At 36.3% G+C, this 27,960-nt stretch overlaps 1 protein-coding gene across 1 annotated transcript in view; it reads left to right on the top strand.

Moving 5' to 3' along the window:
* Pola1 (DNA polymerase alpha 1, catalytic subunit) overlaps positions 1–27,960 on the top strand; it is a 323,891-nt gene that overhangs the window by 142,828 nt on the left and 153,103 nt on the right. Inside the window, exons 31-34 of the mRNA XM_036175149.1 lie at positions 2,704–2,835; positions 8,866–9,040; positions 23,506–23,684; positions 25,385–25,516. Of these exons, the coding sequence (XP_036031042.1) occupies positions 2,704–2,835; positions 8,866–9,040; positions 23,506–23,684; positions 25,385–25,516 (618 nt within the window). The remainder of the gene's footprint in view (positions 1–2,703; positions 2,836–8,865; positions 9,041–23,505; positions 23,685–25,384; positions 25,517–27,960) is intronic.

The following is a 27,960-nucleotide window of genomic DNA, read 5'->3' as shown; positions in this document are numbered from 1 at the left end:
CACTTACAGCTTACTGAGTGGGTTTGGCCAGGGAGCCTTAGGGAGCTAGCTACCTGTCTCTGCCTCTCCATTGTTCAGAATGATAAGTACTAGCAACTAAGCTGACTACTTTGTTGTGTGTTTTTCTTGACATGGGTTAAGCTATTTAATGATAAAACTATCTTCCCAGCCTTTATCTTTTTATTTATAAAGAATGGTATCGTTTGGGTATAGTAATGCATAATTTTAATCCCAGCACTTGGGAGGCAAAGGCAGGCACATCTCTGAGTTCAAGGCCAATTTTGTCTACTTGCTGAGTTAGAGGCCAGCCAAGGCTACATAGTGAGTGTGACCCTGGGTTTTTAATTTTAATTTTTATTTTTTTTAACATTTCTGTAGTGTTGGTGCAAGTATAGTAAATTCTGATAAAATATATCATAGAGGTCTTTGTCTATTTATAATTAGCTGTTCATTCATATGTGAAAGGTGAGTTGTCTTTCTATTAATCTTTATTCTTTGTAGTCTTTAAAGTTATTTGTAATGTGAAGTCTAAGACCATACCAGTAAACTTTTTTTTTTTTTTTTTTACTTTAAAATTTGCTGGTCTGTATTGTACTTTGGGTTTTTTTCTTATTTTTGTTTGTGTATATTCATTGCAAAAATATGCTATATATCATCTTTATGCATATGTACCATGTATTTTTATCTTTTTTTGTGTGGTTTTTCGAGACAGGGTTTCTCTGTAGCATTGGAGCCTGTCCTGTAACTCGCTTTGTAGACCAGGCTGGCCTTGAACTCACAGAGAACCACCTGCCTCTGCCTCCCGAGTCCTGGGATTACAGGCATGTGCCACCACCGCCTGGCATATTTTTATCTTATTCACTCCTGCATTGAACTTTGAGTGGATATTTCATCCATGTATGACATTGTGGATTATTTGTTGGTTTATTCCCTGAATTATGCAGATATTAAAATGGATGTATTTTAAGTATACTGTGAAAGCACATGTTAAAATACTCCTACTTTATTAGAAATGTCTTAAGTATTGGGAAGTTTTCAGGCTCACAGAGATGGAAACATACTTTCTAAAGTTTGAATTGGACTTGAAAGGTTGAATTTTATCACTGATATCTCTTGTCAGATTGATTTTTTTTCTTGAAGTAGCAGGTTTTATTTAGTTTCAGAGTTTTTTGTTTTTTGAGAAACTGCTAGATCTATATGTCAAAATAACTATAGTTTTCCTACCATTCTTTCAAGTAAAAACTATATTCTATGTAAACAGCAGTTAGTTTAGCTTGTAACTCAGATAGTTGCACAAATAATTTTCCTAGAGTAACCTTCATTCTTCAGATATGCTTTGTGTAGTCTTTGTGTTTAATCATACAAAATTGTGGGAGCCCACAACTGACTCAGTGTCCCAGTTTGAATCTGAAGTCTGTTCTGAGTTAATAGAGTTCAAGCTTGCTTGCTTCAGGGCTGTGAGAAAGTCCTGATTAGTCTGCTGAGTCTCCTTGAAGGGCTGTGAGAAAGTCTGATTAACCCACAGGAAGGAACACACTAAGTAGATGTAGGCTGCTGATGCCAGCCAGAGGTACAACAAGATAGAAAATGAAACTGTCTCCTCTTTGACTCCAGGCAGGATAGATAGTGGTTGAATGCCTGCGCTGTGCATTGTTCTACCTCTGTCCTTCAAAAATGCATATAAGCTGCCTGTGAAATCAACTCGGCATGACTGGCAGACATCTCTACTCTTTTCTGTCTTCTTCATTGTCTCTACAATCTGCTCACCCTTACTCAGATAGCCAGCTGATTGTCAGCAGGCTCCAACACAAAACAGTAGACTTGTTCTCAAGGTTTAAAAGCTTTAGAAATTGCTAACTTTGCTAGACATGATGGCTCACACTTGTAATACCAGCACTCAGAAAGTTGAGACAGGAGGATTGCCTCAAGTTTGTAGCCAGCCTGCACTGCACAGTGAGTTCCAAGTCAACCTTGACTACAGAAGGGAGACCATTCTCTCCAAGTTGCTATTTTTTACTGCTTAGTCAAGAATGTTCTCAAGGGAAAGTACTTTGCTATGGTGGTGGAAAGTAATATGCTGACTGCTAGTACAATGTGGTGCTACTGTTAGGATTCATATTTATAAAGCGTGAACAGTTTTACCAAGCTTTTCTTCTGTATCATTAGTACAAATAGTATTGTTAGAAAATAACTTTCTCCTGAGTGGTGCTGTTCCTGATCTTGTGCTCACTTTCTGTTACAAACTCATCGCTCTCTATAGAGCACAAGTTGGCATTCAGCGTAAGTTCAGTGCTGTATAGTGTATTGGAGGTTTATTCAGTTAGAGAAGCCATTGAGATTGGATCATTAAGTCAGAGTAGCTGTTATTCTCTAATCCCAACTAATTAAATGAGAGAACTACAAACATGAGGAGAAACTCTTAAGTCTTCATAGAACACTGGATCTAGTGTCTTGATTATTTTAAATATTCAAATATTATATGGCAGAGCCCATAAACTTACATTTCTTCTCGTTAGGCTTGTATGTGGCTATACCAGTTACTAAATGACAGAGAAAGGAACCATGTTTTCTGTATACATTGTCATTTTCATGTTTTATATATATAATATACGTTACACATATATATGATTCTGGTATATATGGTTGTATTTTTAAATTTGGTGAGGTTATTTTTTCCATTTTTTTTTTTTTTTTATCTTTTAGGCATTGACAAAGGATCCCCAGGATTATCCCGATAAAAAAAGCCTACCTCATGTACATGTTGCCCTGTGGATAAATTCTCAAGGAGGCAGGAAGGTGAAAGCTGGAGATACGGTGTCTTATGTCATCTGTCAGGTAAATCTATTCTAGTTTATAAGACTTGTGCCCCCTAAGAATCCTGGGCTGGCAAGATGGCTCAACAGGTAAAATGTTTGCTATGCAAGAGTGAGGACCTGAGTTCAGATCCCTAGCACTCACATCAAAAGGCAGGTAGAGTGGCTTGTGTTTATAACTATAGTGCTGGAAGGTGAGGGCATGCAGATGCTGAGAGCTTGTTGGTATTCATTGAGTGACCTTGTTTTAAAAACATAAGGTAGAATATTGGAGAAGTGACTCAGCAGTTTTATTGCTCCAGAGGATCTGGGTTCAATTCCCAGCACACATATGGTGGCCCACAACTACTTATAACTCCAGTTCCAGGGGATCTCATTCCTTCTTCTGGCCTCCTCAGGTGCCAGGCACACAGGCAGTGCAGACATACATATAGACTAAACACCCATACACGTAAAACACAAAAAAACATAATGTAGAGAGTGATTGAGCAAGTCAACTGATGTTGACCTGTCCTCGACACTCATGTGCACATATGAACATGTACACACATAAACCACTGGTCTGTATACAGGAATCTTTAGTCAAATCCAGATTGCCACAGTATTTTACTTAGTAGTAGTCTTCTAAATAACTAGTCCCATGGTTTAGTTTAGTGAGCTTTCAAATCTTAAAAAAAAAAAAAAATTCTGTAATGTTTCCTTACAAGTTTCCTAAAAATATTCAAAGTAGCTTTTGGAAGTCATTGAAATTATTTTTATGAGACAGTTTTATGACAGTTACTACTTTTTCAACTCTAAACTTCTGTGAAAATGTGTCATAGGCTGGGATTGTAGGTTAGTTGTTGAACACTTGCTTAGTACGCGTGATGCCCTGGCTTTCCTTCCTAGCACCACAAAAAGAGAAAATAAAGTAGTATATGTACTTTTGATGGTATATCCAGCAACACTAATAGGTTGTTGTTGTTTTCAATCATTCCTTTTGTGACAGTTTTCATTATGATGAGTCAGTGGAATAGCAGAATAAACGCTTTGTCCTCCTTCCTTATCAAAATAATTACTTGAAACAATATGAAATGCATAGATATATGGAAAAAGTTGGAAGGCCCAAAGACTGACTTCCCTCTCCCTACAGCTTCTCTCCTTCCCATGTTTTCTTTCTCCCTATTTTGTAAGATACCTCTAAGGAAACTGTGTGCTTTCTCAACATACTTTAAAACTAATAACTAGTTTTGTTTGAGAGTGGCATGTCACTAACAGGGTGAAGAGAAAAGCAGGGCAGAGCAGGACATGAGGACTTTTTTTTTTCCTGAAAGTGCTTGACTCCATTTGGAAGATAGGAATACCAATCTTTTCTCCTTGTATGTCAGTTCTAGGCCTGTCTCATGTTCTTTAAAATTACTCTTGTTTGGTCTACTTAGCCCAAGGCATAATTCATCTGAGAAGGATTGTTTCTCTTACATTAATGCATTGGCTTGAATAGGTATCCTCCCTCCCCCATAGACTCATGTGTTTGAGTGCTTCACCCTATTAGGCACTACTAGGAGGTATGGCCTTGGTGGAGGAAGTGTGTCACTATTGGGGCACACTTTGAGGTCTCATATATGCTCAAGCTAATCCCAGTTTGGCCCACAGTCTCCTCCTGCTGCCTGTGGATCAAGATGTAGAACTCTCAGCTCCTTCTCCAGCACCATATCAGCCTGCACACTGCCATGCTTTCTGCCATGATGTTAATGGACTAAATCTCTGAAACTATAAGCCAGGCTCAATTAAATGTTTTCCTTGATAAGAGTTACCGTGGTCATGGTGTCTCTTCACAGCAACAAAAGCCAACTAAGACAATTAATAAGAGTCATACTACATTATTACAGTAAAATTTTTAGATAAACTTTAAAATTCATTTCTATAAATTGACCTTTGCTAAAACACAGCCAGTATGCTTTAAAAAGCATAGAGTCTTATGAAAATCAAAAGCTAGTCTATTAATGTAATATCTGTCACATACCGTAGATGATGTACATAACAATGATAAGTACATGGACAGGAATCAACACTTGACTCTATCTCCCTCCTAGGGTTACTCTTGATTAAGAACTGTTTGAGAAAGCCAATTTCTGCAGGAAAATATTTCCATAAATGTCTGGCTTGCTCAAATCCTTAATGTGCTTTGCATATTGCTTCTGACAAGTCTCATCTCAAAAAAAAAACCCAATTTTTAAATTATGCAAATAAAGATTTTGGTAAATAGGCTATTTTTTCCACTTACGTCTTCATATACATGGACAAGCTCGTAGATTATTAATGAGAGGAGCAGATGATAGCGTATACCTTTTAAAAATAATATGGGGTTAGTGAAATTGCATCTAATGATGAAATCAAGGCAGACATTTTTTCAACAAAAAGTATTTTGTTTAAAAATGGAATAGAGGTATTTTGTGATGTATATAAAATAGTATGATAGGTGTATTTAAAAGTCAAACTTGTATTCCTTAATGTCAAAATATTTGTTTTTATTCTTGTTTTGATTAATATATGTCCCTAAAATGCTGATGCTAATGTAGTGTAATAAACCCAATTTGATGTGACTTTAGCATTCCTCCCCCACTAATACTGTTCCTTCTTCTTAAATACAATTTATATTTGTTTTTATTAACTTATTTTCTCCCAATCTTCCAACAAAGGGCATAGGATTTTAATTTGCCATTGTTCCTCTCCACGGGACACACCCACCTTTCACCATGTTTACTAGCCAAAGCTTCCTTTTCAGCTTCTTGTCTACTAATTTTAAACCTGTAGTTATTATTTTTTCATTAGACATAATTTTTGGCTTTTTTTTTTTTTTCGAGTCAGCTTTGCGCCTTTCCTGGAACTCACTCTGTAGACCAGGCTGGCCTGGAACTCACAGAGATCCGCCTGGCTCTGCCTCCCGAGTGCTGGGATTAAAGGTGTGCACCACCACTGCCCATAGACATAATTTTTGCAAGGCATATGTTTGACATAATTGCTTTAAGAGCCCCCCCACCCTCCCACCCATCAACTACTTAGATTTTTTTCCCATTAGTTTTCCACTAACAGTGGCTAATTTAGAACACCTGGTTATCTCAAAGTTCACGAATTGCTACATGGACACCTCAAGAAAGACCAACCTTGCTTCCTTATCTGTTCTTAAAAGTCGTATGTCACATCTCCATGTGTGTCACATGTTCTTGAGGTCTTGTTCAGTTTAAAAACTAGATCTTTTAGTAATATGTCTTAGGTGAGCCTAAACGTTTTTTCGAACACACATTGTAAAACCTGTTATCTAACCAGTTGTGCTCTTTTTGAGCTTAGATTTTTAAAATACAATAGTAAACATGTTGGGGTAACTCTTAGCTACAAGCTATTTAGAGTCAAAATGCTTTAAGTAGAAAGTATGCTCAGAAATTTTCCATTGCTTTTTAAATGTACAAATATTCCTTTATGAGAACTTCTAGTGCCATACTAGAAAGTAACTCAAGCACTTGGTTTGGTTTGGTTTGCAGTTCTTGCGATAGAAGTTAGGACCATGTACATGCTAGGCAAGCACTCTACCTCTTCCCTCCAATTCACCAGTGCCTTAATCTCTTTACTTCTACAATTGTGCCTGTAATTCACCTTCAAAAAGGATAGAATTTGCCGGGTGTGGTGATGCATGCCTGCAAGCCCAGCTCTTCGAAGATAGATATAGGAGGCTCCCTTCAAGGTCCTCCTTTGCTATAGCACTGTGCTAGAACCAGCCTAGGACAACATAAGATCAGCCTCAACAGCAACAGAAAATAATGAAGGAAAAGTATAAGATGAATTGCTAAAAGGTCTTATTAATAAAAACAGGGTAAATTCTGAACGATCAGAGGAATAGGACAAGCCAAAGCCCAATTCACCTTACTGACCCTCAGCTTCCAAAAAGATCTACTTCCTGTCTACCCATGCCTATATGCCTTTCTGTTCTACCAGCTCATTTCCTCTCCTCCCAGCTACATCACTTCCTCTTCCTGCCCAGCTCTGTCACTTCCTGTCTTTCTGTACAGACATCCAGACCTTTATTGTTAGTGCTGAGATTAAAGGTATGTACCACTATGCCTGGCTCTATTCCCAGTGTGGCCTTGAACTCACAGAGATTCAGACAGATCTTTGACTCCTGAGTGATAGGATTAAAGGTGTGTTCTCCCATTGCCTGACTTCTTATAGTGCCTGGCTTTTTTCTCTGATCCTCAGATAAACTTTATTGGGGTACACAGATAAAATATCACCACACAAAAGATAAAACTCAACAAAAAAAATACAGTTCTATAGGCTGACCAGATTTCTGGTACTAAAAGGCAGTCTAAGTATAGCACATAGGAAGACACACCCTGATGATTTGTTTTCAAACTCTTAGCTAGCAACTATTGCCTCATTTTCATCTTATAGTTCAAGTTTATTAAAGGACAACGATTAAGCCTGATTATTATTATTTTGTTTTTACTGAGTTGGTGAAATATGGACAAACAAATTTTAACCTGAGGTTTCCTTTCTTCCTAGGAATTTCATTATACCTTAGACCAGTTAGAACCTAGTTGAAAGACAGATAGATACATTCATTCTATCGGGAACATAACCTGGGAAAGAAGGCCTTGCTTTGGGTCTCTGCTAAAGCCCATGATATGGAAGGTTTCCTCTGCTTTGAGCTGGATGCTGAGCTGAGAAGAGACTGATTGTGGCAGAATTGAAAGACTAGGATTCACATTATAATCAGTTCTGCAGAGCAGCTGAGCCCTGTGAATAGTTATAATTTACTAGTCTGAATATTAAATTCTGTTGTTTCAGTCAAGAGGAAGAGTAGAGTGAGTCATTTGATGTTGGTCCGGTAGAATGATGACTTTTTGATTCACAGATGACAATGACATCACCACAGAGCTGTATGTGGGCTCATTACATAGAATCTCACGACTTTAATTTTATAGTGTAAAAGAAATAGCCCTTGAAAAGAGTCTCTAAGCCACCTTCATTTGCTTGAGGAGGAGCCAGCTTAACACTGCAGAGTAATACTGCCTCCACTGGTCAGATAATTGACTTCTGAACACTGCTTCTGTCAAGGTAGATCAGTTACTTTTTTTGTTCCTATGGTAAAATACCTGAAAGAAACAAAGGACAAAGGATTTATTTTGGCACACAGTTGGAAAGGATACATGTTTATCACACTGGGAAAGACATGGGACTGGGACTGCTTTCCTATTACTCTGTGGTAACAGAGAGTGAAGATATTTACATTTCACTAGACCAGAAGCAGAAAACGTGGTACACTGGGCAGATGCTTTCTCCCTTTTTTCCTTTTGAACCTCAACTCAGTGCATGGTGATGCTTACTTTTAGGGCTGGTTTTCCCCACCTTAGTTAATTATCTCTGGAAATACCCTCACAGACATGCTAAGAGGGTTGTTTCACTAATACTCAAAGTATATCTTAGCTCGATCAAGTTGACAATAAAAATTGACCACCCCACCAGGACTGTGCATTACTGTTACACCTGTCTTATGTCTAGCATATATGTTTTGTTTCTACTGGGGTTTATTCCCTTAGCTTTCCCACTTACTCATTTGGGGCAAGGATGGGTGCTAACATGTTTCTATGGCTGTAATTGTGGCTGGAAGTTATTGTATTAACAGAATAAAAGAATTGTTATTTATTCTTATATTTTTGTGCCTTTAAAAGACTTTCTTAGTAGACTAATTCTCACGAGTCTTTCAATGTGTTTTTATGTCATGGCAAGTAGAATTAGATAATCTAGCTAGTGTCATCTTACTTACTGGGTTTGTATCCTGACAGCAAAGAACACAACACACTGGATTTACATTCTCAGGCAATGGATAAGATTGAGGTCAAGAAGTTCTTGGTCTTTTTACTTTAAGATACATGTGAGATTTTCAATAGGGCAATACTTCTTGGTGTTTGGAACTGAGCACATAAAATTTAAACTGTTGTCCCTCTATTTGATTAAGCAAGTGTATGTGTGATTATTGAGTTGCTCACAGCTTTACCTATACCATGTCTTCTGTTAGGATGGGTCAAACCTCCCTGCAACTCAGAGGGCCTATGCACCTGAGCAGCTGCAGAAACAAGACAATTTAACCATAGACACCCAATACTACTTGGCCCAGCAGATCCACCCTGTTGTGGCTCGGATCTGTGAGCCAATAGATGGAATTGATGCTGTCCTCATTGCATTGTGGCTAGGTAAGTGTCTTAAACACATGGAAACCCTTATAATTTAGTAGTGACATACATAGTCCTCTTGTAACTGTTAGTATCTGTGCTTGTAGATTCAGGATTGTGTCTTTTACGTCTTTGTTTATTGCTTTTTATAGTTGTTTAGTTCCTACCTACCATCAGAATGTGAGCTCCACATACAAATAGCAATCTTTGTAAGTCTGTACCTGCTATACATGGTTATACTCACTAATTGCAGAGGGATGAGAGAATTTTAGGTATCAATATGGGCTTAAATTGTTAAAGGTCTAATTAGTGACCTTCTATTAATAAAGACATTAATGATATTTTGCATTTTTATTCATCTTGTCTGTCTAAAGATATTTTGCTAATGTGGCTTTGTAACATTTAGTTTTTACTTTAAATTCTTCTAAAATAAGACTCACAGTTATTCTGTAGGAATTGGCTGGTTCCTAATTTATCATCATCCCATGAGATGACAGCTAACATTGAGACCTCAATGTCTCTTTGATTTTTTTTTTGCAGTTTTACCTCTTTTCTATGTCATTATTATTGCCATCTTTGCTTTAAAATCTTTTTTTAAACATTCTTCATTATACTTCTAGGAGGCCAGAACATAGGTATGTTGCTTTTAAGGTCCCTGCTGTATTTTATCATAGGCAAAGCTGAATATTTTTAAAGTATTCCTTAATAAAGTCCTTAGATGGCACCTCTTTCTCCATAAATCAAGTCATCTAATGTTGCTGACATCTCATTGGCTTTAGCTCTGACAGTTTCAGACTAGTTTCTAATTCCAACCCATATTAACCTCGCTCCTACTCTGTGCATTCTCTAAATAATGTGTTGTTCATTTTCTCTCTGCTTGTTGCAAAAGTCTTCCCCCACTTTAACTAAAATGTCTAGCTGGAGTGCCATAGGATGTTGGCATCACTGGGACCTGGTTTAAATGCTGGCTTTGATATCAACAAGTCTCTGAATCTTATTCTGTACATTGATTTATTTTGTGAGTGATAGAATGTAATTGCTCTGAGAGAGATGTGATGTGTGTGATGCTCAGCACAGGGCTTGAGGCAGAGGGAGTGCTCAGCACATGGTGGTATAGCCACCTGCCATCCTTCTTTTAGGCTTCTGTGCAAATATGTCCATCTTCCTTCAGTCCATAGGATTTATGCGTATGTAGTACTCAGTATGTCTTTGTGGCCTGTCACTGGATTTTCCAAAGCTCATTATCAAATCACATATATTCCATCCTGCTCCTGTTGAGTGTGCTTCTGAGATCAACCCCTCCACCCCCATCCCTACTATCCCATCAGTGTCTGATCTGGAAGTGGAAACTCATTTTTGACATTTGCCTAAGCAAAACATAATTAAGAAGATAAAATTCTGCTACCAAAATAATCATATAATGTATTCTCCAAGTTGAGTTGTATTTGATGATGTTTATAAATCCTCAGCTGGGAGGAGGAGAGTATAAATGCATGATGTTTTAGCCTCATTTTTTTCTGTTATACATTGAGTGCTTAGTCTGTTTGCTGTGATAAGTTCTTGCCATATCTTATTCACTGTCTGTGACAGCTTCTTATAAGCATATTGCAGCTCCATTTTACAGAGGCGGAAGCTTATATGAAGTAGCTGATAGTTTATTATCATATAACTTGTTAAGTATGGGGCTATAGTTGGATTTTAACTAAGCTCTATGTGACACTGAAGCTTCTACTCCTGACCACTATGCTAAATTTTCTTTTTAGCAATAAATAAATAGCATAGCTTTAAGAGGCTGTGAAAGATGTTCTTTACCAGAAGTGAGGCAATATGGACATACAAGTATGAGAAGCTTTACCTTCATGCCCTCTCAACTTCACTTTGTGCCTCTACATTTCCTACTGAAACCTCATAGCAAATTTAGGTTTTTATTAGTTCTCCCAATTTTTTCATTCGTTATATAATGAGTAACCTGATCCAAAGGTCAACTATCGTGCTGCTGCTGCTGCTGCTGTTGAGTTTTCCAGTGGCTGGGAACTGAAATGGAGGGCACATGGAAAAGCCCTGCCTTAAGAATGAATACCGTTTCATGCTATATATCCACTATTACTAGGAGTCTTAGTTGGGCTCATCTGTGTAGATTCCTGGGAAATTCCTTTGCAACAGGTTTTGAACCTAACCCTGAAATGCCCTACTTCCCAGTAGGTTCTTTCAGTACTCTACTCCTCCATCCCCTGCAACCTGATCTCTCATGCCCCTGTCCCCACCAGCCCCATGCCCATTCACTAAATCTTTTCTATTTCCCTGGGAAATCCAGGTGTTCCCCCTTGAACCTTCTTTGTTACCTAGTCTCTTGGTCTGTGGATTGTAGCATGGTTATTCTTTATTTTATAGCTAATATCCACTTATGAGTTAGTACATACAATGTTTGTCTTTCTGGGTCTGGGTTACCTCACTCAGGATGATAATTTTCTAGTTCCATCCATTTGCCTTCAAATTTCATGATGCCATGGTTTTTTACAGCTGAGCATTCCTCTATTGTGTAAATGTACCATGTTTTCTTCATCCATTCTTTGGTTGAGGGGCATCTAGGTTGTTTCCAGGTTCTGGCTATTATGAATAAAGCTGCTTTAAACATAGTTGAGCAAGTTTCCTGTGGTATGATTGGGCATCCTTTGTGTATATGCCCAAGAGCAGTGTAGCTAGGTTTTGTGGTAGATTGATTCCCAGTCTTTTGAGAAACCACCATATTGATTTCCAAAGTGGCTGTACAAGTTTGTACTCTGCATAGCCCAACCCAGAGCCAAACATTAGGCAGAGCTTGGGCAATCCTGAAGAAGGAGGGGGGAGATTGTAGGAGCCAGATGGGTCAAAGACACCACAAGAAAACCCACAGAATCAACTAATCTGGGCTCATGGGTGCTCACAGAGACTGAACAGATGACCAGGGAGCCTGCATGGGACTGACCTAGGCACTCTGTATATATGTGACAGTTGTGTAGTTTGCTCCTCATATGGGACTCCTAACAGTGGGAGCAGGGGCTGTCTCTGACTCTTTTACTGGCTTTTGGACCCTATTCCTTATACCGGGTCTCCTTGCCCAGCCTTAGTACATGGGGAGGTGCCTAGTCTTACTGCAACTTGATGTGCCGTGTTTTGTTGATATCCATGGGAGGCCTGCTCTTTCTTGAACAGAAACAGAGAAGGAGTAGATTGGAGGGGGTGGGATTGGGAGGAAGGGAGGGTTAAATTGTGGCCAGATGTAAAGCAAATAAATTTAAAAAAAAAAGAATGTCATTTAACAGAAGGAAGTGCAGAGCATTGAGTTCCATCAAAATAGCAGGACAGTAAAGGGTCATAAACTCTTCATGTGTGGATAGGTCTGAGACCCACGTGGTATGTCAAGACTGGTTATATTGGGAGGGAACTGGACTTTTTCATTGTGAAGGTCATACTTAAGATCACAAGGAACAGATTTGTTTTCTGGATGCTGGGATTCAAATTCAGGGCCTTGGCTATGCTAAGTGCACACTCTACCATGGACCTCAAACCTTTTGATTCTTTTTAACTTTTTATTTTTGACAGTTTTACTCCCTGTTATTTGTTTACTGTGGCAGCTTTATGAATTCAGTTTAAGTAAATTATTTCAAAGCTCTACTAGCAGATTGATGAGCCCCATCTTCTGAGGTTTCATGTGATTAAATTATCTCAATCTGTAGAGGACATCTTTCAGTCTAGGACATGTCCCATCATGTACTCATCATTCTTACTCCATAATCAGAAAGCTCTGTGGGTGCAACAGAGATGGTGTCAACACAGTTCTTACAGTAGCCCCTTCTTCATGCCATATAGCTTATTGAAGCCACTGCTGCTGTTCCCTCATTCCAAACTGCTTTCCCTCTTTTGGCCTCTTGATAAGGTGTTTTTTATAATAATGTGTGAAGTTGTTGTCAGTTGTATAGCCACCCTTCTCTCCTGTGTCTTCTTTTTTCTCATCCTCTTCATTACTAGCCCTTCCAGTAATATATCTTTGAGCCCTTATTATTCCCTTTTTCTTTGTGTGGGTTTTGCATTAATAAGTATCAACCATGAAGAGCTGAGGGAAACATTAGAATGCACTAGGCAGATCTCAGTAGGCATTTGCTTTTGCCCTCTTAAGGAACTATGTTTTCGTTGGCACCCTTTATTTCTCCATTCCACATGAAAAATTAAGGTGGCTTTTCACTCGGGGCTTTGAGCCCCCCATTACTCTTGTAGTTTATGGTTTTAGTGAGGGATAGGGAGGAGATGTGGAAGTAGTGGCAAAGTAAGGGGAGTGTTAGGGGTTATGGGGTTTCTAAGAGGTGCAAGCTGTAGGCATAAAATTACTGTAATTTATTTTCAAAATTCGGAATCTATTTTCTTTATGTAAAAAAGTGCAGTTAGTGAACCGACACTGTTAAATAAGTTGAAGTGTACAAATGTATACATGAAATACAAGCCCTCCAACTGCCTAATCACAGACATAAAATAATTCTCTTGCTTTTAATGTAGTTTTTATCTTTGATTAATGAAATGTATAACGATGTCGAAACTTCAGTGAAGTTTGATACTTTGTCCTTTTAGTTAGTACAAAGAAATCAGGAATAATGGTATAATTTCATTTAGGAAAATTATTAAGTTCATGAATTTTTTATTTTTAAGTCTCTTTTGTTGAGAGCAAGTATATTTTTCAACTACCTTTTCCTTTTTCTATTGCCTTTATGCTACTTTCCTTGAAATGAAAGGCAAGTATCAAGTGTTGGTTTTATCCTATGGCTTCACTTTGGAAATTCTCTATTTCTCTCCCATCAAGATGCCTCCTGAAGTCTGTCTGATAGCATGTTGCATGGTCAGGTGTTCTATATGGGAAGGCCATTTTAATGAAATAGGAGAAAGAGGATAGTCTATTAAATGAGTGAGTGGATAAGTCTGTTGAATTGAAAGAGAATGATTTGTTCTAATAACTAATGGTTCTCATTATCCCACTATAAAATGTGTATCATTTTTTCTGAAACCCGTGCAAGATTATTGCTATTGGATTTAAATAAAATAAAATTTTACTCTTTTTTCATCTGTGAATGGGAAAAAATATAGTATTACTCTTGGTATAAAATAGCCCTATGGGAAACATGGTCACTAAAACTTGGAACTCTTAGCTTTTGTTCTCCAGACTGAGGGTTTTTCTTTCTCTCTAGCTTTAATGAAAGCTCTCTATACTCTGTGGATGAAATACTCACAGTGTGCTTAAACATCCAAATAGTCTTCTGTTCCTAGCAAACCAAACTAGTGAGAAGGATAATCTAAAGTTCAGCCTAGCATTTCATCTTTCAGTAAATTTTTATTTTGTGCATAATAGTATTTAGAATTATATTAATCTTTTCCTCCAATGAGCAATGAGTTATACAACAGCTATGTAATACATTGTTTTATAATCAGTGCTAGAATTTAAGGATTGTTTTTTCTGGGCATTTTTCTTATGTGTCTTGAGAAATTACTGATATTTGAAGAATGTGAATCGAGAATTTAAATTTTGAAAATACTGCTTAAGACAAGGCAGAATGAACATAATCCCTTGACTACATTCATGAGTTAAATTTGAAAGCATAAGTTCTCTTTTGTAAATGCCACTAGCTGGACATGGTGGGGCATGCCCATAAACCCTAGCACTGGGGAGGAAGGAGCAAAAGGATTGCTGGGTATTCTGGGCCAACTTGGGTTCCTTAGCAAGACCTTGTCTCAAAAACTAAAATGAAATGATTCATGACACTCATGTTCCAGATGTTAGTTTTTGTGAATTGACAAAGCCCAGTAATTTTCTGCAATATTTGGGAGTGCTTCTGGCACTCGTTAGGAAATATATCTACAAAAATGTAATGGAGGGGATAGAATGAACTACAAATGCTTGAGTGTAAAACAATGGTGCTACTAGCAGGTGCCTCAGGTATTAGTTTGTAAAAGGATTTGTCTTTTTTTCTTGATTAAGCTCTTATAAGAGTATTATGGCCATCATTTTCAAGTGTCACATTTTCTATCATATAACTAATAATAAATTTTAAAAGCTAACATCAGATGTATGGTAGTGTATTATGGCAAATCTTGACAGCTGGTAAGAACCTCTTTTTACATGCTGGTTTCTGTCCCATGTTCATTATCCAGTAACTCCTCTTCCCTGTCTAATCTGCTTTTGTATTCATGGAACAAATTAATGTCAGGCCTGTTGTGCCCAGCATCATGTTTTCTTTGTGAAGGATACCAAGGTAAGGTAGAGCTATGGGTTCTTTTCATTGAATTCAGGCCTAGTAATTAGTTGATTTCACTGCTGTAAGGATGTCTAGTATATATCACAGCCTGTTTCTAAAAGATGTAAAATAAAGGGTTATCAAATTATGTGAAGCAGAGAACACACCTCCCTAGGGACTTCATGGAAGAATTTATGAATGTTGAGATATTTAGAGCATTATGAGAATAGGCTGTGTGCCAGTTTCTCCACAGGAATAACCCGTGATAGCTACTGCCTCCACTACTTGGAGGGAATTGATGGGGTACCTCTCTATAAGGGTATCAGTTGCACAGCTTGCACATTAGTTCTATAAGATGTTTCCTCTCACTAACTCATAACACTGATAGCCAGTCCTGATGCTGTTCTGTATATTGTATGCTGTATAATGTAAGCAGTGATGCTTCTAAGAGCTTTGAACTAGACTAGAACAGTTTAGAAAACCACTAGAGTAATAACTCATAATTCCAACTTTGTTATATTTAGAATTTCTGAAGAATAATGATGATTTATCAAATTGTTTACATTAGACCTATTTCTTTAAAAGATCATCTAAATTAAGTGTACCCCAAATGACTATGAAAACTGTTGTTTGTGCTTTGTCTGATGCCAAACTTATGTAATCCTTCCACTCTGGAAGCTAAGGCAGGAGCACCTGGGTTATACATTCTTACTTTTCTATCACTGTGATAATACACCATGACCAAGTCAACTTATAAAAGAAAGAATTTAATTGGGCTTGTGGTTTGAAAGGGTTAGAGTCTATGATGACAGAACAAAGGCATGGTGGCAGAAGCCGAGAGCTCAGATCTTGATCCACTAGCAGGAGGCAGAGAATCTTTTGAAACCTCAAGATACAACTTTCTAATCCTTCCCAAATAGTTTCACCTACTGGGGACCAAGTATTCAAGCATATGAGCCTATGGGGGTCATTCTTACGCAGACCACCATGGACCCTTTAAGAGAACAGGCTAAACCACAAATAAAAGAAAAAATAGGGTTGTGGGTATAGCTCTGTGGTAGAACATGTACAAGGCCATAGATTTGCTCTCAGCACTATAAAAAAGTTGCTAATAGAAAAATGGGTAAAACATAGTAAATGAGAAAACCGAAGGCATCATACTAAGGTACCTAGACTGTAATGTTTTATATATATATATATATTCAGGAAGCCATACGGTGGTGGTGCACCTCTTTAATCCCAGCACTTAGGAGGCAGAGGCAGGCGGGTCTCTGTGAGTTAAGAGTCCAGCCTGGTCTACGGAGAGAGTTCCAGTACAGGCTCCAAAGCTACAGAGAAACCCTGCCTTGAAAAACAAAAAACAAACAAACAAAAAAGACAGGAAGGGTTAAAGTGGTAGATTGTTGGTTCCTCTTTTCTGTCAAATGTTGAAGCTTATTTTATTGTTAAAAATAACACAGTTTATACAAAATCAGAAAGAGGAAGCAGTTAAACAATTACTAGCTTATTAAAATCAAAAATATTAGAATAGAAGCCTTGAATTCTGCTTGCCTTCCTTTACCCCATATATTAATGTATTTGAAAGAACAGGCTTTTTATGAGGTAGCTAATTGATCATTGGTCTGTTATTTAATTTGTGATGTTCTATTTTGCAAATTTTATTTAGCATAAAGTATTCTATCTATTTTCATGTTTAAATGAAGGAATACTTGCAAAGGTTATTCTGGACTAGTGTAAAGATTGAGCATCCTTAATCTGAAATGCTCCACAATCGGAAACCTTTTGACACGGCATGATTGTACCTAAACCACATACTTTGAATGCTTTAGTAATTCTTTAACTGCTTTTTTCTTTCTGTTTTACAAAAAAACTTACTTACGGGGTGGAAAATACTGCAACTGCTTTTATGTAACAGGTCTTGTGCTCTCATGTGTTAGTCCATATTCAGGTATAGTGAAGGTATTACATAAAATTATTAGGTACAGGCTAGGTATACAAGGATTATATGAAAAGTAAAAGAATTTTGTGTTTAGACTGTGGTTGGTCCTATCCCAAAGAAATCTTGTTATGTATATGCAATTATGTTAAAATTTTAGATCTGTACTCTGAACTACTTCTGGTCCCAAGAGTTTCAGATAAGGCATACTCAACCTGTGTACATTCTTTAATTTAAAATTCATTCTCAGCTGTAGCATTAAGACATTAAAAGCATTTTGAGTTGAAGTCATGAATGTTGCTCATTAGGAATTTGTTGCTATTGAGTTTTTTGGGAGCTATCCCTTCCCAAAGCAGTATTTAAGTAACCCAAAGATTTATCTATTATTTCTTTTAAAATTAAAAAAAAAGGTTTTTTTAGTGTGTGTGTGTGTGTGTGTGTGTGTGTGTGTGTGTGTGTGTGATCCCTAAAACTGTATAGATGGTTGTTAGCCACCATGTGATTGCTGCAGATGGAGATCTTTTGAGATACTGCTACTGAGCTCTAAAGAATACAGAGTTTTGGGGTAAGACCAAATTTCAGGTGAGTGTGGACAGAAATTTGGAATGCTTCATGCATCCCTCCAGCCCCTAGCTGTTACATTTTAAAAAATATTTAGAAATTCTGCATTTTCATTATGGAGAAGCTATTTCTAGTGTTGGAAGTTACTTGTCTGAAGTTTGTTCTATCAATTGTTTGTTTCTATTAATTTATTTTTAATGTTTTAAATTGTTTATTTTTAGATTGGACTTATGGTATTTTAGAATTTCATGGAAAGATTTAATATGTATGGAATAGAATTATATAAGTAAGTCTTCAATTATATAAGTAGTCATCACTCACCTTCATTTTCCGTCAACTCTGGCTGGTTATTCTTATTCTTTTTTACCTCCTTCAGTTGCCATGATGTGTGAATCCTATCATTTCATCTATATGTGTTTTATTTTGCTTTTACAGATGACATCAGTTTTCCCTTTCAGCATAAGCACAGTATTATTATCATCTCATTACACACACACACACACAGACACACAGACACACACACAGAGAGAGAGAGAGAGAGAGAGAGAGAGAGAGAGAGAGAGAGAGAGAGAGAGAAACAAGAAACCCACAATTCCTTTATTTCATTACACATTTCCCTGATCATACTGTGAATGTGCTTTGTTTTTTTTTTTTGTTTTTTGTTTTTTTTAAAAGCTCAGTATTTGAATTGGAAACCAGTCTAGGTCCATGTGATAGTTAAATTTCTTTTCTCATTGTTTTATCTTCACTATTAATGAAATAAACTGAAGATTTTGTACTGTAGAATTTTTGTGGCTCCAGGGTTTGCTCATTGCATTGATGTGATGTTGTTACACATGTTCCTTTATCCCATATATTTAAGAAGTATTTAGTATTCACCTTTCTAACCTCCTAAGTGTAAATTTTCTTGGGGTTTCACATACACACAAAAAATAGAAAAAAATGGAACTGAATAGCTTGTTTGGTTTTCACATCAACACACAGCTATGTAGTCTGAACTGAGTTCATGAAACAGTGTATTACTTGATCCTGGAAGCACTCTTCTGTCTCCTTGAGATGGTCTTCCACTACCAAGCAATGGGTATCATGGCTTGTAACATAGATGATTTTTTTTTTTAACTTGGGGACATTGTATGAATTGTTTGGATACTTCCACTCTGTTATGTTTTTGATATTCATCTGTGTGATTGTATTTTTGGTAATTTTTACATAGAGTTTCATTGTATGATACACTGTGTTAATACTTCCTGTATGTATGCTCATGGGTTGTTTCCACATTTGGCCATTATGAATAACACTGTTTGAAAAATTCTTGTACATCTCTTCTGTTAAACATAGTTATTTATTTCTGTCAGGTGTGTACTTAGTACTACTGATAGGCCACTGTATACAAGCCAGTTCAGCTTCGGTGGTTGTTTCAAATTTTTAAACAACTTTGCAAACTGTGTTTGAATGTTCTGTGTTCTTACCAACATTTGGTATTGTCTCTCTTCTTCATTTTATGCAGTGCAATACCTACATTGTGGTTTTACTTTGCATTTGATGATTGATGAACCTTTCCCCAAGTTTCTTGGTCAGCTAAACATCTCCTCTGTTGAATTGTGTTTATCTCTTAATTTGCAGGCGTTTCTTACATGTTCTAAATATGATCCCCTTGGAAATACAGATTGTGATCATCTTCTAGTCCACATGGTTTTTTAATAAGTAGGATTTACATATCATATCATGAAAGGTTCAAAAGTCTTAAGACTGCTGTAAATCAGTTTTAGAACATTTCCATCACTTCAGACTACTTCATTCTTTCTGCCCTTTCCAGTCAACACTCCCACAACAGCAACACTCATCTGATTTCTGTGACCGTAGATGAGTTTTCTCTAGTCTATAATTGTATGTAAATTATTTTCTACAGTATATTCTTGTTATGTTCAATTTCTTTGACTTCATGTAATATTTTTTGGAACCCTATTATGTTGCTTGTATTGGAATCCATTTTTTTTTCATTGCTGAGTAGTATTGTTTGTACATCATTCTGCTGTTAATATCCATTAACCTGGTTTTCACCTGGGACTGTAATGAATAAAGCTGGGCAGCTTTTTTATACACAGCTGTTTATGGAGATAGCATTAGCCCTTCAAATTTTCACAATTTTTTCTTTAATAATAAATTTGCATTTTATATTTTGTTTTCTAGGAAGTCCAGATACTTGTAAGCCTAGATACGTGCAAAGAAAGAATGAGTTACTTTTTAAGATACATTTTCATTAAAGAATGGCAATAACAAGTCTATATTAATTGGCTTCCTTAGTATCTCAACTGACTCTTCTTACAAACAACTGCTTGTGCATAACACTTTCTTCCTTTTCTCACTTGGAATTTCACCTGTATAGATTTTCCGTCTTCCCACTTGCATGAATGTATGGAATTAACTGGGTATACTGCAGTTATTTTCAGTTGTATTGAGACCTTTTTTTTTTTTTTTGGTTTTGGTTTTTGGAAGAAAAGATAAATATTTGAACAAGTATGTCATGATGTTTCTCAGATAAACATATGACTTGAATTATAAATAATTTAAATATTTGAGAAGGGACATAAATGAACATTCCAAGAACAGAAGTAGTCTACAATGCTTTAAAAAAGACAATAGTAGAAAAATAATTATATGTCGAATGTTGCATTGTGTGATTAAGAGTGGTGATATTAAGTAATAGCTGTACAGCTAAACTCACCCACCCAGTGCCTGTGATGCTACTTTCTATAAATATGCCTTTGAAACTGAGAGCTTTGATCCTGTTGCCAAAATAATGTGAGATCCTAGAAATTGTCTAATTATAAATGACAGTGTTTTCATTTCATTCTACTACCTCTTCTGTCCCTCCCATCTCAGCACAAGTGACTTGATCACTACAAGTTGCAGGATTGAATTTAAGCATACATCACATCATCTCTGGTTATTGTGTGGAAATCACAGCTGTTCTGCCAGAAAACTGGTTTTCCAATGCCCATTCAGGGTACTCCTTTCTCTATTTTCTGCCTGACCAAATGATTCAAGTCACCTAAAAGCAGCCTAGTAGAAGTGGAAGTTTCCTTTCTCAAAGAGGGCTTAAAGTTTGTTTCTCTAAACCAATTGTTCAGAGAAAGCTGTCGGTAGAAGAGGTAAGGAATTTGGAATTCAGTTTTACATCTCTTGCTGAGCTTTCATATGGTTACACACTGTGAGCAGTTTAATATTAATTACAGAACATATATGCAGGCAGGGCAAGTGTGATGGTAAAGATTGTGCTTTAACGGCATTTCTGACAGCTTTTAATTTTGGGTTGTCACACAAAGGGAGTTTTATGCTTCAGGTCTGTTTTGCAGTCTTAAAATTAAAAATCTCTACCTCTAGGTGGCAGCACCAGATACTTTTTCCCTGTTTGAAAATTACCAGCCTTAATAAGTTCTGGTATAAGCAGTAAAACTTTCAAGTTGACTAAAACTTTGAAATAGTCTATGATAATTTGGTTAAATTACTTCGTGTGTTGATTATGTTTGGGACTTGCTCTGCCCTGAGTTTTCAAGTTTCCTAAAAGGATTGTGATCCTTTTTCTTTTTTTTTTAGAACATGGCATAGTATGTCTACTTTAAAAATGTAAGTCCTCTTCAGTTTCCCTGCTACATGTATAATTCTCCTTCCAAGAATACCACTTGTTACTGATGTTTTTGTATTGAACTAGTAATTACAAGGACTGTTGTATGCTTAATACTTTATTAATCGCACTTTAATTTTCTTTTGTGTTTTTAATAATTAACAAGAACCATAGCTAAGCGAATACAAGATTATAAAGCTTCTTCCACTGAAACAGTTCAGCTTCAGAATGAATCTGAAGTAATTAACTGGGCCAGATGGCCTACTTACTGCCATGGGAAGATAACAGTCATTTGTGGAAGTCAACATTTAGAGTAGATATTGCCTAGGACCTCATTTTTTTTTTTCTCTCTCGGTCAGACATTTGTTGGTTGTGCTCTGTAAGTAGCAAGATAGACCATGTCCATTTTTGGTTAGCTCATTGGGCAGGTGGGCTGGCTGGCTAGCTACTAGTGTGCTCCTCCATGTACTCAGGTGTGCCAGGTAAAACAGGGCTGGGAGAGGAGGCTAGGGAACAGCCCCTGGTTAATTGTGTATATGTACAATCCAACATGGTTTTGTTCCTTTGTTTGGGAAGTGTGTAAGAGTCTTGCCTTTTAGAAAACTGTCTCCCACCCCTCCTTTAAAGTTAAAATTAGTGTTGGAAATTGATTAACAATTACTCATTCAGAAAAGTTAAAGCTGCTTTCTCATAGCTACAGATTAATCAACACATTCTGTGAATATCCTCTGTATTCATGACTAAAGATTAATAAACTAGGTGAATTTATCTGTTACTATAGACAACAAACAACCTCACTTATGAATGTGGTTTCTCACCTTCAGTTCCTCTGCCCTTTTTAAATATGACAGTATGTTTTGTCCATATTTTGATTAGCTGTTGTTTTTCTAGGAGGCAGGTAATTTGTAAACTAAAAATGATAGTCTTGACACGGGGCAACTGCCATATATCACAGTAACATATCACTTATTTTATGGATTGTTCTGAAAAAATATTTAAAAGTTTTTCTTATGCTGTCCTATTAGGAGATACTTTTAATTTCTATGGAGCATAGTTATTAACTTCATGTGTAGCATGACTGTGTGTTTCATGTGAATATCGTCTGGATTAAATGGTGTCCATTTGCTACTTTGTGTTGTATTCAAATGTGATTTATTAAGTGTTTAACATGTAGTGAGTACTGTTAAACTAGGCTTACACTTTTAGTATCTCATTTGAAGTTCAAAACTGTCTGGCTGGAGACACTTCCAGTTTGGGGTGAGAAGACTGAAGCTCTAGATCTCAGTCATCTGTTCTTTGTAATTCCTGTGTGTCTCTTGATGACTGACCAAAGAGAAAATGGGAGCTTGAATTTTAAATATAAATCCAAGTAGTACAACTTGACAGCTAGGCCTTGAACAGGGGGAAATTAAACTTGTTAAAATGTTTCATTTCTTTTGTTTGTGGAAACAAGGTAGTGTAAACCATGGATTTATTTATTGTGTTTCAAATGAAATATAGAAATTCCATTTAGTTTCAAAGCTATTGTGAGTGTGTGGACTTATGGAATATATAGATCCATCTTTTGATACATGTTTTAAATTTGAGTTCTAAACATAGAAAAAAAAGGTGTTGCACTTTGTCTAGTTGCTGCTACTAAATTATAACCACTGAATTAGACTGCAACACACATGTTGTTAACCATTGAGCCAAGGTAAAATTGACCACTGCATTGAAGTCAAGATTTGCAGTTGTGTGTGCATTTGAAGGAGTTTAATGGCAGTGAACCTATTTTCTTCAATGGGAATTTTGTTTTGTTTCCTTTAAATGGTTGCTCTTTGAGTATAACAGCATAATTATTTGAGTTTTTAGTGTAACTTGAAAAAAAACATCCTATGAAATGCTTTGGAAACTGTATGCCCAGTGTTGTGTTACACATTGTGTAATTAGAGTTATTTGTCTGATTCATAATCTCTTATATAAAGAGAAACCATTTGTCCATGTGATCTTGAGCTCAGATGGTTTTGCCTGCATGTGCATGAACTTGAAAACCATTCTTTTGTGAGGATTTACATTGAAGGTTTTTTATTTTGGTTGAATAATCCTTATTTTTTTTTTTGCTTGATAGGACTTGACTCTACTCAATTTAGAGTTCATCAGTATCACAGAGATGAAGAGAATGATGCTCTACTTGGTGGTCCAGCACAGCTGACCGATGAAGAGAAATACAAGGACTGTGAAAAGTTCAAATGCCTTTGTCCTACATGTGGAACTGAAAATATTTATGATAACGTCTTTGAAGGCTCGGTTAGTTATTCCTTTTTGTTTCTGTCTTTGTTTTTGTTTGAAAACTAGTACAGAGTGCCCTCCCCTACACTTTAGGGTCTATGAAGGTAACCTAGATGTTGTTGTCTTCAAAGAATTTTTGCTACATGAATTCTGCTTTTAGAACTTCATTTCTGCTGAGACATGCTTAATTGAATGTGCTTTAATAATTGTTTTTGCCTTCCTAGAGTTCTTGACCTTAGTTTTAAAATGGACTCTTAAAAATTCAAATTATCTCAAAATATTTTTATTGGAACTCCTTAATTAGTAACCTGTATTCCCTATTCCCAACCCTCACTTATTAGGCTAGAGCAATACTTGCCTGTATCTTAACAAGAATTAGACGTTTGGGGAAAGTTTTTGTTTGTCTTTACATGTTCCTCTTACCTTCTTCTCCCTCTCCCCCCCAAAGGTATTCTTATTATTTTTTCCCTGGTCTTTCCATATCAGACATTTTTAAAATAATCACAAGGAGACATTCCTGTCAAGAAGTACTGCCAAAAAATGTATCATTGACCTTGGATCAGAACTTGAAACTTGGCCAATTCACTTGATTTCACTGCAGTGTTATAAGTGTGCTAGCCATTGGCAAATGAGTAGGCAGCAGAACTCTGTGAAACCTTGAAACTGAAAGAAAATACATCCTTTATCTAAATTAAAAGTAATTATTTTAAGTTAATTTGGACAAACAGCAGATGTTTTACATTTTTTTTTAAATCAAAACAAAGCAGTTTTTGGAAGCAAGTGCAAGGAAGAGGCAGACACATATCAGCAATACTTGCTAAATCCTTGAGTTTGGCTTCATTACAGCTGTAAATAAGACAGTTAATTGCATGGAGGCTTGACGACTTGCAGATGGGCTAACTGTGGAAGAGCCAGCGATGTCAGGCTCTGAAATCTCTTCCACCTGGAATTGCTTAGCTTGTCGGGTAGGGTTATGCACCAGATTGGAGCAGGGAACCAACGAAGATGTTGAAGTACCCAGAAGGAAAACAAATGCTCCAGAAATGCCAACAGTTTTCCTATATCTTACATTTGTTTTGTCTTTGTTTAAAACAAATCATGACACAATAAAATGTTTCTCCAACTGCTAATAGTTACTCGTCCAGATTTATACTCGTATTGAAGCCTTCTTTCCCCAAATATATTTCAATTCTCTTCAAGCACAGAAATTTTAGATTTGCCAATCTGGTGATAAATGCTTTATTGCTTTTATAGTACAATCCTTTTAAATTTTATATTTTGCTGCCTAAAATTCAGTTGGTGCAGTAACAGCAAACTAATGTCATATAAGGGCTCTTGCTTTATCTTCAAGTTTGAAGTGAATGAGTACAAATTAAAATTTTTGATCAGTGTCTCTAGAAGAATGTTTATTTTGGGTAACATGATTTCTCTGGTATTTTCGGAGGGGAAGTGGCCTTATCCATAAAGCCTGTCTTGCATGGAATGTAAAATAGTGAGTGTATGGTTTTCCCTTTGACTTTATACTCCATTGGGATGATAACCAAAGAGTATTTTCCATGTACTTCTAAAGGGGGTCTTAAGCTATAAGTAGTGGATAAAGCAGAGTTCAAAACTCACTTCTAAAAGTATTATGCACCAAGAAAAGAAATGAAACTTTTAAGCATAAAATACTTTCTGATAATAGCCTTTTCTGTACTTGTTTGTCCTGGCTTCTGTAGGGAATTGATATGGAGCCCAGCTTGTATCGTTGCAGTAATGTTGATTGTAAGGCTTCACCACTCACCTTTATGGTACAGCTGAGCAACAAATTGATCGTGGACATTAGACATTGCATCAAAAAGTACTATGATGTAAGTATCTGTAATAAGATTTGCACATTCAGTTTACTGAAGTATAATAATTGTTTTATAGTTTTTGATGTAAGTGGAAAATATTTGGGGAAAATTCATAGTAAAATACTATTGATAAAGTGTTACAGACTGTAATTTAAAATTTATTTACATTTACTTGTGTGTGGGTGGGAAGTGATGTTAGGGCAGGATGGTGCCTGTATAGTGGTTAGATGACAACTTGAGGGAGTGGTTCTCTCTTTCCAGGGGATCAGACGCAGGTAGGTCATCAGGCTTGGTGGCAAGGCCTTAACCAACTAAGCCATGTCACCTTATCAAAGTATGAAATTTTAGTCTGGTAGTATGACAACAAGCTCTTTCATTACTGAAGACTATTTTAAAGATTGAAAGTTTGGTTTTAAGAAAAGTGAAAATGTATTCAGAAATTTTATTTTCATTTATTATTGCCTAAATAACTAAATTAAATGGTCACTCAAATCTTTGGCTGGAATAGGAAAAACACCATCCAGTAAGTAGAGTCATGATACTACAGGTAATGATTTTACTAGATTGACCACTGCCCAGTACTTTGTGTTCACAGGACAATCTAAGCCAATCTCTTGGTTAGTTTTCTGAAGAAATGACAAGAAACATTTTTAAAATTGAAGTGCAATATGAGATTTCAAAGAGAATATCTCATTTTTTATATATGTACAGTAAAAATCCCAGAAGAGTAAATAAGCTTTCTTTGCTTTTATTGTGAGTTTTGGTTTATTTTCTTAACACATTTCCAATGAATGTGGTTTTTTCTCTTTAAAAATTAATTTTAAAAAGATTGTACATTTCTCATTTTTCTTAGTGTGTCATATCATTTATCATCTAAACAAATTTTCTGTCACTTAAAAATTTACTATATCTTTTTAAAAAGCTGTATTGTGCTATACAGAGAAACTCTGTTTTGAAAACAAACAATAAAAAAGGGTTGTATTGACAAGGCATTTAAAAAAAATGTCCAGGTACTATTTGGTAAGACCCATGACTTTAACATTCTATACTTTCTACTTGTTTATTAAAATGTAACATTGCCTTTACTTCTTTGAAACACATGTGAAGTAATTTGAAACATGTTTCACATAATAAGAAATATAACTTATAAAAATGGATATTAGATTATTAAGATGAAGAATGAGAACACAGAGTCGCATTGTGATTTGGCATAGAATAGTTTGTATTTATATTTTTAAAAAGTAGGTTTGCCTTGAAGGTGTTTTTAAAAAAATAATAATTATGACTACACTTTGGGAAACTGCAAATTTTAGTGAGTAAAGCTGTGCTGCACTTAATGAAGAGCTGGATGGGAATAAAGGTTATCTGTGGGGTCACATAATACAGTACATGAAACATTCATCTCATGAGATGTTAGACTTCTATTTAGCATGAAGAACCCACATCAAAACTCTTCAGCTTCTCATTTACAGGCCTCATTGAGCAAAGTATGATTCTTTACTCTTGGGAAGAATCCTGGCTTTTCCCTCTGTGTTTAGTCTATCAAAAGCTTCACCATGGAAATGTTAATACTAGAACAATGAATCTAGTTCCTTCTGTAAGAAGGAGCTATCTGTTTTGACTAAGTTGAGAATAGGGAGAAAAATGATCCATATAATTAGATTGTGCCCAAACTCAAAGATGAATTTGTAATCTAATTGTGTGTATGTGTGTATGTGTGTCTGTGTGTTAATGTCCATAGTTACAAAAGCATTTTTAAGCTGTATAATCTACTTTTAGAGACCAGGTATTGAAAATAATGCTGTTAGAGCACTTGCTTTGTCTTGTCCATCAACTATCTCTGTAACATTCAAGTGAATGTTTATCTGTACTTAACTGCCCACTTGACTGTCTTTTGTAAGATATTCCTGATCAAAATAGTCAAATGTTACTCTTGTGATTAAGGGGATTTGATAGAACTGTTGGTCTTCAAACTTAGAAACTTTCCTACTTTCTGATCCTAATCATAAGTGACTGGATGGGAGAAAAGTAACTCCATCATTTATTTCATGGTCCCATGCTGAGGTTGTATATAAACAGTGTATCTTAAAATTCAGTGAGAGACTGTTCTTTTTTCTGTTGTCTCCAGATACACTGCCACTTTTGCCAGCAGAGGGGCATGATGTTGGGTTTCTTTGGTTAACTGTGCCTCTCTTAGTTCAGTGTGATGTATGATAATGAATGACAGTCAAACTAAAGACTGATGCAGCAAGCACATTAGAAAGGGTATTGGGAATAGTACTGAGATTAAGTGACTTTTCTTCGAAGCAGGTTACCAAAATGGCTCCTTCATATTTTGTAATATTAAAAAATACTCACTGATCAGAAACAATTGTTTGTGGACCTTAGTTAAGAGTGTCATATTTATTTTAGTCTTAAAGTTACAGCAAAGGAAATCAATGTACACTTAGGAAGAATGT

Source organism: Onychomys torridus, chromosome X, assembly GCF_903995425.1.
Source record: "Onychomys torridus chromosome X, mOncTor1.1, whole genome shotgun sequence".
Lineage (NCBI taxonomy): Eukaryota > Metazoa > Chordata > Mammalia > Rodentia > Cricetidae > Onychomys > Onychomys torridus.
The sequence above is the reverse complement of the archived record's forward strand: the minus strand, read 5'-3'. Positions and strand labels throughout refer to the sequence as shown.